This window comes from Phascolarctos cinereus, unplaced genomic scaffold (genome assembly GCF_003287225.1).
Source record: "Phascolarctos cinereus isolate Bilbo 61053 unplaced genomic scaffold, phaCin_HiC Scaffold_2;HRSCAF=192, whole genome shotgun sequence".
NCBI lineage: Eukaryota > Metazoa > Chordata > Mammalia > Diprotodontia > Phascolarctidae > Phascolarctos > Phascolarctos cinereus.
In genome coordinates this window covers 302,350,975-302,367,128 of record NW_027555625.1, presented here as the reverse complement: position 1 = coordinate 302,367,128, position 16,154 = coordinate 302,350,975, and the positions used below count along the sequence as shown (strand labels likewise).

The following is a 16,154-nucleotide window of genomic DNA, read 5'->3' as shown; positions in this document are numbered from 1 at the left end:
TTCTGAGCGCATGGTAGAGACTTTCATGGCCTCCAATCAGCCCTAGAGGCAAACAGTACTGACTGAGCTTCAGAGTCCCCAAACCCTGTGTTTTATGTCACCTTCCTGGCCCAGGTAAGTTTTGAGATCTAGATCCCTGGCTCTTCTCTCAACCATATTTTCATGCCTTCCCAGCCTCTTCAATTCTCCATCTCATAGGTATTATTATTCCTATTCCTTTTTCCTGTCTGTGTTGTCTGCACACATAGTCTCTATTCCATTTTCCTCTTCTTCCCTTTTTGTCTCTTCCCTGGCATCATATTCCTAACTTTTCCATCTCTCTCCCTCTTCTGTACTATCTTCACATTGTCCCCTATTCTTGCTACTATATTACTCTTACTCTCTTGTTTCTGGGTGTTTTCATAATCCCGACTGTTCCTGGCTTGTTCTTTCCCCCTTCCTTTATCCCTCAACTTGCCATCTACTATTCCAGTCCTCTCTCTTTGGCTCCTGCTTTAATTTTATAAATAATTTAATTTTATATGCATATTCTGGTCCCTCTCATTCCCTCTTTCGCTCTATCTTCTTCTTCCTTATCTCTCTACCCCCTTCCCCTTTCTTTGTCTCCTCTCTTTGTTCCTCTCCTCACCTTCCTCTTCTTTCTTTCCTGTTTTCCTTTTCCATTGCTCCCCTTATTTTTGTCCTTGTTCTCTCCTTTCTTTCCCTGTTCCTATTCTTCTCCCTTTCACTATCCTTTCTTTCCCTCTGTTTCTTTCCACTGCCTCCTTATCCCAGTCTTTTCTCATTTCTGCCCCAAATCCTTCTCTATCTCAAGCTGTATATCTCCATTCATATTTCTCTCTCTCTGATGCTGTCTCTCTCTGTTTCCTTCTTTATCCTTGTCCCCTGTCCATGTTCCTTGTCTCTCTTCTTCTCTTTCACAATGCTTGCTTCCTATTTCATTCTGAATCAAAGTATCCCCATTTTCCACCCATGACTAATCTGAGGGAAGATCTTCCAAGCCTTATCTTTGCCCCTTAATGCTGGGCACTAGGCCCAGAGAGCTGGTGTTTGTACAATGATCTTTAATTTTTGTTTGCTTATAAAAAAGTAGTTTTTTCTATCAGGAATCATGGAATATTGTCTATTTAAATGAACAACAAAAGAGGGTACCTGGGTAGCTAAGCCTCCTTCCCTGGGCCTTGGGATTCTTCTTTTTCTCCTCTCTCCTTTTCCTTTTTGCCCTTTATCTTTAATTTCCTTATTTCCCACAGACTCAAATTGGAAAAGAAGGCAACTTTAAGCATCTGAGAATAGAGCTGCCACCGTGACCTTCTATATGCCAGTCCAAGAAGAGTAGGTAAGAAACTATCATTGGGGAGTGAAGTAGGGAGGATTTGGAGGGTTGGAAGGAGGAAAGCATGAAGAAGGTCATGGGGTATGGAGATGACATTTCAAAATAGATGAAGGCTTACGTTCTTTTGCGTTTAAGGAAGGCATTTTGATTTATTTGGGCTCTAATTTTTTATAGAATTAACTGTAAACTTAGAAGAAGATGGGTTTATTGTGGAGGCAAAGTGGGGTAGTTTATGATTTTTGAAGTTGGAACTGCGTATAAGAATAACATGACACATGTAGCTTCTAAGTCAAATACGAATCATTTCTACAACATTCTTGAAAAGGGGTAATTGACTTTCCGCTTGAACACATCAAGTCATGTGGAGCTCATTACCTCAGCCCCCTTAATTTTCAAACAAATGTTAGTAAATTATTCCTCATACTGAGTTAAAACTTGCTTGTTGGTATTTTACAACTATTGATTCCCAGTTCTGAAATCTGGAAAAACAGTTGATTCTTTTTCCACATGAAAACTCCTAATGTATTTGAAAATAGCAAGCGTGTTCTATTTCCTTCTCTCTACCATCCTTTCAAAAAAGGAAGTATTGAGTAATAAGGAGGAGGTAAGAAGTGATAAAATTTGGTAAGGAGAGGTCATGGACATCTTGGACAGAGCAGTTTAAGTGGAGTTGTGTGAATGGAAGACAAATTTGTAGGGGGCTAAGGAGAAAATGGGTAGTGAGAAAGCATCAGCTTTAGATTTAGAATTCTTGAGGAAGGAATTTGGTAGTGAAATAGTCATAATTACTAATAGAACATTTGTGTCATGCTGTAAAAATAGTCATGCACATTGCATATTTTATCTCATTTCATCCTCACAACTACTGTATGAGGTTGATGTTACTATGATCACCCTCATTTTATTGTCAGTCAGTCAACAAGCATCTATGAAATGCTGATTATGTGTCCAATGTTGTGCTAAGTGTTGGGGATACAAAAGAAGACAAAAACAGTCTCTGTCTTCAAAGAATTCATGTTCTAATGTGAGATTCATAACTACATAACTAAAAGATATGTACAATACAAATGAGAATGAATAGCAAAGAGAAGGCTTAGAGGAGAGAGTGGGACTGGAAAAAGGCTTCCTTCAGAAGGTACGGTTTGGGATGGATTTTGAAGGAAGCCAGAGCAGCTAAGAGGTAGAGCATTGTAGGCATGGGGGACAGCCAGTGGAAAAACACAGAAATGGGAGATGGAGAGTCACATATGAGGAAGAGCAAGTAGACCAGTGTATCTAGGAGCAGGGGAAACCGCAAGAATACTAGAAAGGTTAAGAAAAGGCAGGGTTGTAAAAGGCTTTAAATGTTCACCAAATGAATTTTTATTCACCCTAATAATTAGGGAGACCACTGGAGTAGGGGAGTGACATGGTCAGACCTGCATTTTAGGAAAACATTTTGGCAGTTGTGAAGAATCACTGGAGGAAGAAGAGACTTGAGGCAGAGAAACCCTTTAGAATACTGTTGCACTTGTGCACCTATGAGGTGGTGAGGACCTATACTAACTAGAGTGATGTCTGTGTGAGGGGAAAAGGCAACATAGAGATGTTGTGAAGGTAGAAATGACAGAGAAGACATATGGGGTGGGTGACAGTGAGAAGTTAAGGATGACATTGAAATTATAAGCTTGAGAGAAGGGGAAGATGGTGGTGCCCTCAATAATAAAGTTGGGGAGAGTTTTGTGGGTAAGGTAATGAATTATGTTTTGGACATGTTGAGTTTGAGATGCCTATAAGACATCCAGTTTGAGATGTCCAAAAAGCAGTTGGTGAAGTAGGACTGAAGATCAGGCTAGCAATAAAGTTGGATATGTAGATCTGGGATATAGAGATGATGTTGGACATATAGATCTCAGAACCATCTGCATAGAAATGATGATTGAACTCATGGGAGCTGATATTGCCAATAAGACAGTATAGATGGAGAAGAGAGCCCACGACAGAGCTTTGGGAGACACTGATGAATAGTGAGTGTGTATTGGATGAAACTCAAGCAAAAGAGACTGAAATGTGGTAGCAATCTAATTAGTGAAAAGCTAGGAACAAAATCTAATTCCTAATTCCCAATGCCACCTTCTTTCAAAATGTCATGCACTTAGAATGTTGACTGCTAGAACATAGAATGTAGAGTCAGGTGGATCATTAGAATATAGATGTTTAATTAGATAGGACACTAGGAACCATGTGAAAAATCAAAGGATTGGACTGAAATTAATAATTCTTGTCTGATTTTATCTTTTTATAGATGAAGAAACTGAAGCCCAAAGAGGAAGTGTCTTGCCAAATAACACAAAACCTAGAAAAATTATCATGTGAATTTCTTATCTTATGGGTCACAATAGATGTTTTATCAGTGCTAAATCAAAATGCTCATCGTTGCTAGGTTCCTTGAGTAGTACTATATCTTCTGTGCAATTTTTACCACCCCTAACCCCTTATACAATGCCTAGTACTGTGTTATGTTCTTGATTTTTTTCTTCATTGATTTATTGAAGGGAGAGAATGAGAGATTGATGATGTGGGAGAGGGAAGGGATTAGTTTTTAATTGAATTGATAAACCAGAGTGACCAAGATCTACTCATGAACTCATCCTTTCTCCTTCACACAAGGCCCTCTGACTTCACATTCCTACTATGTGTTGTTTCCCCAATGCCTCCCATACTCCCATATTCTTGCTAGTGGGGCTGTGGAGAGGTGGACCCCCCAATTATCTTCTTTTTCCACTGTTCTTAGTTGCCTATGTGGCTGCTATGATGGGTAACTTGATGCTGGTCCTGCTCATCTCTCGGGACTCACAACTTGGAACACCCATGTACTACCTGCTTCGTGGCCTTTCTGTAGTGGATGCAGGACAGGCCACAGTTACTTTGCCTCAGCTGTTGGCCCATCTTGTCTCTCCCCAACCAGTCATCCCTGCAGCCCATTGCCTGGCTCAGTTTTTCTTCTTTTATCTGTTTGCTGTCACAGATATACTGGTGGTAGCTGTCATGGCACTAGATCGTTATGTAGCCATTTGTGACCCACTGCACTACTCAGCCCTGATGAACTGCCATGTTTGTGACTGCCTGATGGCTTCCTGCTTGATCCTGTCCCTGCTCCACTCCCTTTTGCATTCAGGGCTCTTATTGCCTCTTCAGTGGGCTGGGGATAGTGGGGATGCTGTCTACATCCCTCACTTTTTCTGTGACCACTAGCCCCTGGTTCGGGCATCCTGTTCTAACATCCAATACAATGTGTTGGCCATCTTCTTGGAGGGTAGCTTATTTGTGGCAGGTCCCTGTGCTCTCATCCTATTCTCTTATGCCCGTATTGCAGCTGCCATCTTCCGTTTGCACTCAGCAGCTGGCTGCTGGAGGGCTGTGTCCACTTGCAGCTCTCACCTCACCATGGTTACCTTCCTCTATGGAACTGTCATTTGGGTCTACTTCCAGCCACCCTCCCATAACTCCCCAGAGCAGGACATGGCAGCTGCTGTGATGTATACAGCTATTACCCCTCTGGCCAACCCATTTGTCTATAGCTTCAGAAATAAGAATGTTAAGAATGCTCTCCACAGATTTCTGAGTTCCAGTAGAGAGAACTCCCAATTGAATTGGCCCTGAGACATACGGGCATCCTTACAGCAGATCTATTCCAAGGAGTTCATGGATCCACGTACATACCAAGTATTGCCATGGTGGTCTTAGCTCCAGCAACATATTCATTCTGATTCAGTATAATGAATAAGCAAATACACCTCCTGAATACGAATACATATGTACCACATGTGTGTGTGAGCTTTGTTTTCAAAGATATAAATATAGATATAGATAGGTACTGTTGTGATTAATAAAATGAAAAGTAACTATAAAAGTATTTCTGAATTCATAGCAATTTTTTGTCATCATATATTTTTACAATAAATTAAGGAGTGAAATTAACAATTAAGGATCTATGTGTCAGGCACTCTGCTAGGTTCTGGGGATGCAACTGTAAAGAATGAAAAAATCATTATTCTGAAAAAAATTACATTTCAATTGCAGAGACAACAAGTACATATATAATTACACACAGGAAGAAGATAAAGAGAATAAATATGAAATAGGGAGCAATGGCAATTGCATTTGGGAGCACAAACAATAATGCAACTACTATAATATGAGGTTTTTGATGTTAAAAAGAACCTTTATACTCAAAGGTTAGGAATCATTGATCTAGAACTCAGTACTTTTATTGGTTATGATATATCTATAAAAGATTAATGTATCCATTAAAACTAGGACTTCCATAGAATAGGACTTCTATTGAAGCTTATCCTATTCATAGAATTCATTAATCTGTTAGATAGCAAATCTCTTTGCTCATGGCTTCAGAAAATCTCAATGTCAGAAGGGACTGAGAAGCCATCAATTATAATCTATGCCTGGACTAAAATCTCTTCTACAACATAACCAGTAATTAAGAACCAAGCGTTTCCTGAATATCTAAGGGAGCTCGGAGGTGGAGATGGGAAACCTGTCATATCCCACATTTGGATACCTTGAATAATTAGGATTTTTTTTCTTTTATCTAGCATAAATTTTATTTATGCCTTCCCCCAGTTTCTCTTGTTCTAACTGTTGCAGTCAAACAAAATAATCTCTCTTCCACATAAGTTAAACTTAAATAAAGTTATCATATACTTCCTAATTCTACATATACTCGATTCTACACAGTGGAATTCCACTGTGAGTGAAAATGCACTCCAATTCATACACATTTTGCTATTTAAATTACCAAAGTAATTTTATTGAGGACATGTCTGACTGTGCAACTAATATTCACAAATAACTCAAATCACTTTCTAGAAGTTCTTGGATAAGGTATAAACTCCTCTGCTTTGCTTTTAAAAGTAACTTTAAATAATAATTTTTAAATTAATAGCTTTTAAAATGATCTGGCCCCAATTTACCTTTCCAGACTCATTACTTCCCGTTCAGCACTGTGCAATCTAACCAAACAGGACTTTTCACTATTCCTCCCTCATGATATTCTATCACCCATGTCTATGCCTTCGCATCACTGGTCCCCATGCCTGGAAGAGTAAGGTACCTTCTTACTGTTGCCTCTTACAACACTGTTCTTCCTTTAAAATGCAGCTTAGTCATGGGTAGGGAAAGCCAACATAATGAAAATGGCAATTTTATCTAAATTAACTTATTCAGGTCCATACCGATCAAACTACCAAAATTATTTTACAAAGCTAGAAAAGTAGTAAAATTCATCTGGAGGAAAAAAAGGTCAAGAATATCAAGGGAATTAAACAAAAAATTTGAAGGAAGGTGGCCTAACCATACCTGAGTAGAAACTGTATTATAAAGCAGTAATCATCAAAACAATCTGGTACTGGGTAAGAAATAGACTGGCGGATCAGTGGAATAGTAATCTATTATTACTAATTACTAATATAATTACCAATACTAATGTATGCAATGCATTAAAGTAAATGGCCAAAGTAATTTAGTGTTTGATAAACCCAAAGATCTAAGCTTTTTGGACAAAAACTCACTATTTGACAAAATCTGTTAGGAAAACTAGAAAATGGTATGGTAGAAATTAGGCATAAACCAACACCTCACACTATATACCAAGATAAATTCAAAATAGGTACATGATTTAGACATAAAGAGTGATACCATAAGCAAATTATGGTAGCATGGAATACCTCATGTGTCAGATCTTTAAATAAAGGAAGAATTTGTGACCAAAGAAGAGATAGAGAACATTACAAGATGGAAAATGGGTGATTTTTAATACATTAAAAAATGTTTTACACAAACAAAACAAATGCAGCCAAGATTAGAAAGAAAGTAGAAAGCTGGGTGGGGGGACCTTGACCACAAATGTCTCTGATAAAAGCCTCATTTCTAAATATATAGAGAACTGAGTGAAATTTATAAGGATAAAAGTCATTCCCCAATTGATAGTCAAAGAATATGAACAGATAGTTTTTAGACTGAAATCAAAACTATCTATAATCATAGGAAAAAATGCTCTAAATCATTATGGATTAGAGAAATACAAATTAAAACAACTCTATGGTACTACCTCACACCCGTCAGATTAGCTAATATGACAGAAAAGTAAAGTAATAAATGTTGGAGGGGATATGGGAAAATAGGGACACTATTGGTGGAGTTGCAAACTGATCTAACCATTCTGGAAAGCAATTTGGAACTATATCCAAAGGGCTATAAAACTGTGTACATCCTTTGACCCAGCTATATCACTATTAGATATATATCCCAAAGTGATAAAACAAAAAAGAGGAAAGAACCTATTTCTACAAATATATTTATAGCAGTTCTTTTTGTGTTGGCAAAGAATTATAAATTGAGGAGATACCCATCAATTGGGGAACAACTGAAAAGTTGTGTTATATGATTGTGATGGAATACTATTGTGCTATGAGAAGTGATAAGTAGGATGATTTCAGGAAAAAAAAGCCTAGAAAGACTTACATGAACTCATGCACAGTGAAGTGAGCAGAACTAGGAGAACATTGTACACAGTAATAGCAATATTGTCTGATTACTAACTGTGAATGATTTGGCTATTCTTAACAATACTATGATCCAAGACAACTCCAAAGGATTCATGATAAAAAAATACTATACATCTCCAGGGAAAGAACTGATATAGTCTGAACATAGATCAAAGCATGCTGTTTTTCACTTTCTTTATGTTTTTCATGTTTTTGTATGTATTTTATTTCATATGACTAATATGCAAATAAGTTTTGCATGATTGCACATGTATAACCCATATCAAATTGCATGCCATTTCAGGGAAGGGGGTAGGAAGAGAGGGAGGGAGAAAATTTAGATTTAAAAATTTTTTTAAATGAATATTAAAAATTGTTTCTACATGCAATTGGGAAAAATAAAAATTACTTTTAAAATAAAATGCAGCTTAATCACTAACTTCTACATAAAGCCTTTGCTGATCCCCCAACAGCTAGGCCCCTCCTTTTCCAGCTACCTTGTATTTAACTACTTTGTGCATTTCTCTCTGTGTGTATATAAATAATAGATTTGTATTTATGCTGTATATATTTTCATATATGTGTATTTGTTGTCTTATCCATTAAAATGTAGAATACAGAGTTTTGAGTAGAGAGGACAGCTAGGTAACACATTGAATAGAGTCTAATCTTGGAGTAAGGAAGACATGAGTTCAAATCTAGCCTCAAACATGGACTTGCTGAGACCTTTGGAAGGCACTTCTGTCTACCTCAGTTTCTCATCTGTCAAATGGGGATAATAATGGCACTTACCTCCCAGGATTGTGAGGACAAAATAAAATTTGTGAAAGTATTTTGCAAACCTTAAAGCTCTATATAAATGTTAGCTACTATTATTATAGCTATATTATAGAGATTATTTCATTCTCTGTCCTTGTATCTCTAGAGTCTAGGATAGTGGCGGCACATAGTAGGACACGTTATTCTTAATAAATACTTGTTGGTTGATTGATACTCCTTAGATTATCAATGTCATTTCCAAAATGTCTTCTCAGGAACTGAACACAATACTGCAAAAGTATGATGGGGCAGAGGACAGCAGAATTATTATTTCCCTAATGCTAGAGGTAATATGAATATTTATTAGGACTTTTCAGGCCTTTGAATCCCTCACAGCACCCAGTACTGGTTTTTGTATATTAAATGCTCATTAAATATTTGATGAATTGAGTACATTTTTTAGAAACTGTTGTACATATGTGATTATTTTATCTGTATAATGCAACTAGGTCATTCCATTTTCACTTTAAAGCGTTCTCTGAAGGGACTCAATGTGGAGTTGTGAAAAGGGTATGAGATTTGGAGTCAGAGGATGTGGATGCAAATCTCAGCTTTGTTTCTGACTTTCTGTGTGACCTTTGAAAAGTCACTTTCTCTCTCTGGGCTTCATGTAGCTTTTCTGTATAACTAGGTGGTTAAACTCAAAAGTTCTTTCCAGCCCTAAAGCCTAGTAACCTATGATCCTATAGCTATACATCTACACACACACACACACACACACACACACACACACACACACACACACACACACACACTCCAGAAAGCATACTTGCAATAAGATGCATGTGTCCCACCCTGGATTTTTATCCACCTATGAGGAATTAAGTAATCCATTAGAACGGATATTTCTATTGCATCTTGACTAGTAGCCTGATCTCGAGGAACTTGTAGTCATATCTTCTACATCTTAAGATCCTCCAATCCGCCTCGAATAGTGCCTTATACATGGTAGGCACCCATTAATTGATGAACAAATGAACTTACATATCCCTAGGAATTATATGATTATTCTTTAGAACCACACAAAAATGTAATGTCACAGTCTTAAGTAAAAAGTAAGTATTGGAGATAGGACTTGTCCTAGGTTCTAGGAATACAATGGCAAATATAAAAGTCAAAGCCTTCAAGAATTTTACATTGTTACCAGGAAGATTTCCAGAGAAAAAGTAAATATATGGACAATAAATAATCATGGACAATAAATTTTTGAAACATTTCATAAATGTTATGTATTATAATCATTCATTCTTTATTCATGCATGCCTTCATTTAACATCTATTTGCATGAATTGCTTTTTTATTCACACACGCCTTCATCGAACAGATTCTGTACTGTAAGAAAAATGTTGTCTTAGTCACCAAGAGAGAGAAAATTTCAAAGATTCTGCCTTCAGGAAGCTAGGAAATACATTAAAGTTCACTTTATTTGTATGGGTCATTGTGTGATTTACATTAAATAATTTATTTAATCTTTGCAGCTCAATTGAGAGTAAGAATGTAGGCTATCACCACGCTTGTTTTGCAGATGAGAAAATGGAGGTTCTGAATGGGGAAAGCAACGTACTTAAAGTCCCACAGCTAGGTCAGATCTTGGACTCAAATCCAATTTTTGTGACTCATCTACATCAAGTTGCCTCTTAAGAGAGCAGTATGATGACTAACTGCCTTCTAAACTTTAGATTATCTCATTTACATTTCAAGGTATAAATAGGAATAATGGATCACTTTGTAAACTGTATTGAAATCTAGAAATGTGAATTGTTTTCAGTTCCTCCTCCAACACAATCTAAGTTCCAAACTGACCTACATTCTATCCCTTAAGCACACCTTATGCTACTCTTTCTTTGTGTCTCTTTTTTCTTAATGTTTCAAAGACTGGAATGCTCTTCCTCCTCTTCTCCCTTTTAGTTCAAGAGATCAGGACCTAATTGAGCACAGATAAAGTTCAGAGACTAGATACCCAAGACTAGACTATGGACTTTAGTCCCTTGGCAGAGGGGAAGCCTGTCTATCTAAACAGCTTCCCAGTGAATAATTTAACCCCAAAGATAACAACAGCTGGAAGTGGAGCAGTGAGAACTTATGAGTGCAGGGCCAGGGGATTTCCTGGACAATGCCACATTCCTGGATCAAAGTTCCTGGAAAGAAGAGGACTTCCATTCAATTTGTTGAACCAACAATCCTGGTGAGAAGGGAAGCAATCACACGACTCAGAGTTGGAGGAGCAGCAAGAGACTGAACCATCATGTGGAGTACCAAGATCCATCTTGTCCTCTAGTACTACTGGTTTGTGGCATGCTTCCTGAGAATTCAGACATTAGGCAGACACTACTGGGTGCCAGCATGTGGTCACAAAGTGATGAGGAGTTGGAGATTGATTAGTTGAAAATAAAGCTCCAATGTCTCTCAATCAGATCCCCAGTCCTTAGTCTACAAAAAAGTATTTGTGTTTATAACCCAGACCTCCAGGATAAGATATCCTCAGAGCAGAAGGGAGAAACAATTTTTCCTGAGTATGTAGGTATTGTGTTGGCCAAGGAGGGAGTATTACCTCATGTGTTACTAGTGAAACAAAAAAACAGAAACATGACCAAGTTCAATGGATAAATCTTAACTTGTCTCATTTTATTTCCCTGTGCTCCCTTCAATCAGATAAGGAAATAATAATATGTGCTAGCCACCACGTATGTGGATTTCTCAAATCCCAGATCTGCCCCCTTATTATCTGTCATCCTAGAGAAGTCACTTCATCTCTTGGAATTCAGGTTTTCTCCTGCAAAATGAGAGACTTCTACTACATGATCTCCAAGGTTCATCCCAGCTGGCTTCAAAGTAATTTGTATTTATTGATTTCTGTAAATATGGCATTCTCCATTCCAAATGAAAACTCCTTTACAATCAAGACTATGTTTAATTTTTGTCTTTACATCTCCTGTGCCTAGCACAGTTCCTTGTATGTAGTATATACTTAATAAATAAATACCTGTTGAATTGAATTGAGTTTCTACCTATTATTTAAACCCCACTGAAATGACTACATCCTCCACAAAATCGTTTCCAATTCCTCGTGATATTGCCTTTCTTAACAAAAGTGTCTTGTATCTACTTTGTATTTCTTTTGTATACATCTTTATTTATTGTATTTCCCAATTTAATAAAGGCTTCTACAGGGCAAGGAACTGTTCCATTTCTGTTTTTGTGTCCTTATCACCTAGCACAGTGCTTGGAAAATAGTTGTCATTTAGTAAATACTTGTCAATTAGTTGACTTTTTCCCTTGGACTTGAAATAGCAACTTTTCCCTCTTGCATCTCTGACACACTTATTATGTAATTTTAAAATATAAGTATTCATGTTGGTGTTTCATTTTCTTCATAGATTGTACATATCATGAGAGCAAGGATAGTATCTTATTTAAATGTTGTAATGACCTCATTCTCTACCATTTACTTCTGCACATGGTAGACATTAATAAATATTTGTTGAATCAATCATCCAATTTTAATAAAGTGCCATTGTTTACAATGTTGGATTTTCCAATGGGTAAGCATGATGAAGAGAAGCAGTGTGATGTAGTAGATAGAGTTCTGGCTTTAGAGTCACAAAGACATGGGTCTGAATCACATTTCTGACTCATAATTGGCTGTGTGACCATTGGTAAGACATTTATCCACTCAGTGCTTCCAAGCAACAGTTTAAAATTATAGGCTACAGAGGAATGGTTAACATGCAACAGCAGGTTGAATTTCCACACTAGAAGTTCTCTTTATCAATGAAGTAATGTGTACAGATTTTTTTTTAAGTACAAAGAAATAGCCAATGGAAAAAAGGCTCCTTTGTAGTTTATTATGCCAGAATCCTCTGTGTTGTTGCCTCTGTTGTAGCTATTCCTTTATGACTCATTTCATTCAACTCCCCTCTCTCCATCCCCCTCCCAAGCCCTCAAATCAGACACTGCAATTCTTTGGGTCTGTGCAAAGGATAACCACAATTTTAATAATAGCAATGGTTGACATTTATTTGCATGGAATTTTATAATACACAAAGACTTTTATATACTCTATCTCATATAAAGAATTTCAGAGTGGAAAAGAATATTGGAGGTCATTGAATTTAACCTATATCTAAACAAGAATACCCTTCATAATATACCTATATAAGCCCCATAACAGTCTGGTGGAATAGATAGTGCCAGTGTTATTACACCCATTTTATAGGTGAGGAAACTGAAGTTGAAGCAGTTGAGTGATTTAAGTCTATAGAGATATTAACAGAGCTTCAACTTGATCACAGGACTTCTGACCCCAAATCCCAAGCACCCTCTTCTCTTAATCGGAGACAGGGTTATGTTTAAACAAAGCTTCTCTATGTCATACAATGTCAGAAATGGAAGGTGCAAAGGAGAAAATTAGTTACAGGATACATGATATCACAACATTGAGGCAAAATTCTGGAGAAAGCTGGGACAAAATGAGGAAGAAGACAAAGAGGCTTAATTTGTTTTTTTTCCCCACAATGATTTAGAAACTGGATTCATAGAAAGCTTACAGCATCATTTTGCTGGCCAATCACTTTCAATTGAATGTCTACTGCAGTGATCTATTGGAAAGAAAACTTTGAGACAGAAGACCTGTTTTCAAACACCAATTCTGCCCCTTATTATCTATGTCATCTTGGAGATGTCCCTTGTCTTTGGAATTCATCAGGTTCCTCCCTGCAAAATGAAAGCATTGCGCTCCATAATCCCCAAGGTCCATCCCAACTCTAAAATCCTATGATGAAGAGTAATAGTGGGTCATAGACAACACAATGTAGTTGGGAAAGTTTCTCAGGTGTAGAATTGTTTTGCCCCCCAAGCTAGCCTCTCTATCACTCTGTCTGGGATTTTATATTGAAGTTCTTAGCTCATATCTCCTTTTCCCGAACTAAAAGGTGATGTTTGGCAATGATAAACTAGAGGAATCACATAAGTTATTAAAGGTGGTAGGTGGTGAGATGATAATAATCTCAAACCCCTCTTTTAAAAAACTATTTGATATCTCAGAGGCTATGACTGATGTGCACATCAGTCAAGGAAGAGATATAGCTAGAGAGGCATGGGGAAAAGCCTGGGAGTTTTATTGGAGCAAGAAAACTCATTATAAATCAACAGTTTGCTACATCAGCCCCAAACCAATAATTCAGTCTTAGGCAGAATAAACAGCACACAGAGCGAGGGACGTCATGGTTACAATGTCTTTTGGCTGGTCACTTGGCATATCTTTCATGTTATGTCCTGGGCTCCACACTTTAGGACTATAGGAAAGATAGAAGCTGAAGTGTGTCCAGAGGAGAGACATCAGTGTTATAAGGAGATTAGAAAATATATCATATGAGGATTTTTGAAGGAAATGGGGGTATGTACATATCAAAAGCAAAACATATATGTGTGTATATGTTTATGTGGAGGGGAGTATAAACACTATCAGAAGATATCTGAAATTGTAATAGGAAGATGGATCAGATTTGTTCCTGGTCCCTGAGGCAGACCTATGAACGATGGATCTAAATTGGAAAAAGACATTTTGGGGCTAGATATAAAGAAAACTCCATAACAGTGTGATCCATTCAAAAGTAGGATAAGCAGCCTCTCATAATGGGGAACTCATAAATTGAGGAATCTCATTTCACTTTTGGATAGTTCTAAGCATTGAGAAGTTTTTACATATGTTGAACTAGAATCTGTCTCCTTGTAACTTCTACTGATAGATTCTAGATATGCTCTCTGGAATGACTCACGATAAGTCTAATCCTTCTAGGTAATAGCCTTCTAATGTTTGAAGATAGCTACCCTGTCTCCTATAAGTCTTACATTGTCTTGGCTAAGTCTTCTTAGTTTGTTCAACTGGTCCTTATTTGACACCATTCTTATCATCAATATCTTTTGTAGTATGTTGTAGAAGAAATTCCTTTTCAGGGAAAGGTTAGACTAGGAGACCTCTTCAGTCCTTTCTGACTCTAAGATTCCCTTATTCTGATTCTAGGTATATTATAGTTTCTGAAAAAATGAATCCCCAGTAGCCTTAAAAGTCATTGCTTGCCATGCTGAGAAGTCTGAGTTCTGAGAGTCAGAGTCAGTTCCCAAAAGAAGAGTGTTCCCTTGTTGTAAAGCTTCCTTACGGCCCTCTTCATGTCCTTATTCCTCAAGCTATAGATGAAGGGGTTCAGCATTGGGGTCACCACCATGTACATGACTGCAAAAGCTCTCTCTTTCCCAGTGGAGCTAATGAATAAGGGACACAAATAAGCCCCAACTGCTGAGCCATAGAACAGGGAGACCACGAGAGGTGGGAAGTACAGTTGGAAAAGGCTTTGTGTTTCCCCAGTTGAGAATGGATTTTCAGTATGGCCAAGAGTATATAAATGTAAGATACTAAGATATACAGAAAAGGCCCAACAAGTAAAGTACCAGACACTAGGAACAGCATCAGTTCATTTATATGAGTGTCTGAACAAGCTAGTTTTAAGAGTGGAATCAGATCACAGTAGAAGTGGGGTATGGTATTAGGAACACAAAAGGCCAGACGATCCAGTAGGAGGATGTGTAGCAGGGCATGAATAACAGTAACCGCCCAGGATACTGCCACCATCAGAACACAGTGTTGGGGACTCAGGGCAGTGGCATAATATAGGGGACAACTGATGGCCATGTAACGGTCATAGGCCATGACAGCCAAGAGGAAATTTTCCAGATCTGCAAGTAGGCCAAAGAAGTAGAGCTGTATCAGGCACCCACCATAAGTGATTTTTTTATTTCCTGATTTAGTGTCAGCTAGCATCTTGGGGACTGTAGTAGAGGGAAAACTCATGTCAACAAAAGAAAGGTTCACCACAAAGAAATACATTGGGATATGGAGGCGGGCGTCAAATATAATGGCCAGGATTATGGTCAAATTCCCAACTAGAGTGACCAAATACATGCCCAGAAACAATCCAAAGAAGATCAGTTGCTGCTCAGGTCTCTCGGAGATTCCCAAGAGAAAGAATTCAGAGACACTGGTCTGATTTCCTTGGTCCATATTTTTGGTGTTCTTCTGGAGACAAATATAATACCAAATTTTAAAAAATGAGCAACTCTCTTTTGAAGTCATATTGAACTTCTGCTTTAATGTTTCTTATTAATATCATTTCTTCTAACAATTTGCATTACTTATAATGAAGAACAAATTCTGCATTAAAGTCTTTCCATATTACCTCATAATATCCCCTTCAAATATTTGGAGTGCTGTAATATAGAAGAGGGAGTAGACTTATTTTTTTGAACCTGCACTGGCAGAACTAAGATGATGGGACAAAAATTACAGGGCAGCAGACCCTGATTCAGTGTCAAATATTCAGAGCTGTCCCACAAGTTTCAGTTTTTAATCAGATATTCATTACTGGAGGGATTCAAGCAGAGGGCGATGAGAAATTGTTGGG

General features: G+C 37.6%; 1 protein-coding gene and 1 pseudogene across 1 annotated transcript; one reads left to right on the top strand and one right to left on the bottom strand.

Moving 5' to 3' along the window:
• The first annotated feature begins 3,956 nt into the window (after positions 1-3,956).
• On the top strand, positions 3,957-4,978 carry LOC110194975 (olfactory receptor 1B1-like). Its single transcript, XM_020967602.2, is given in 1 exon segment — positions 3,957-4,978. A coding segment is annotated over 1 exon segment (969 nt). The 5' UTR covers positions 3,957-4,009.
• Positions 4,979-14,765: 9,787 nt separating this feature from the next.
• LOC110194974 (olfactory receptor 1N1-like) lies at positions 14,766-15,754 on the bottom strand (annotated as a pseudogene).
• Positions 15,755-16,154: the final 400 nt, after the last annotated feature.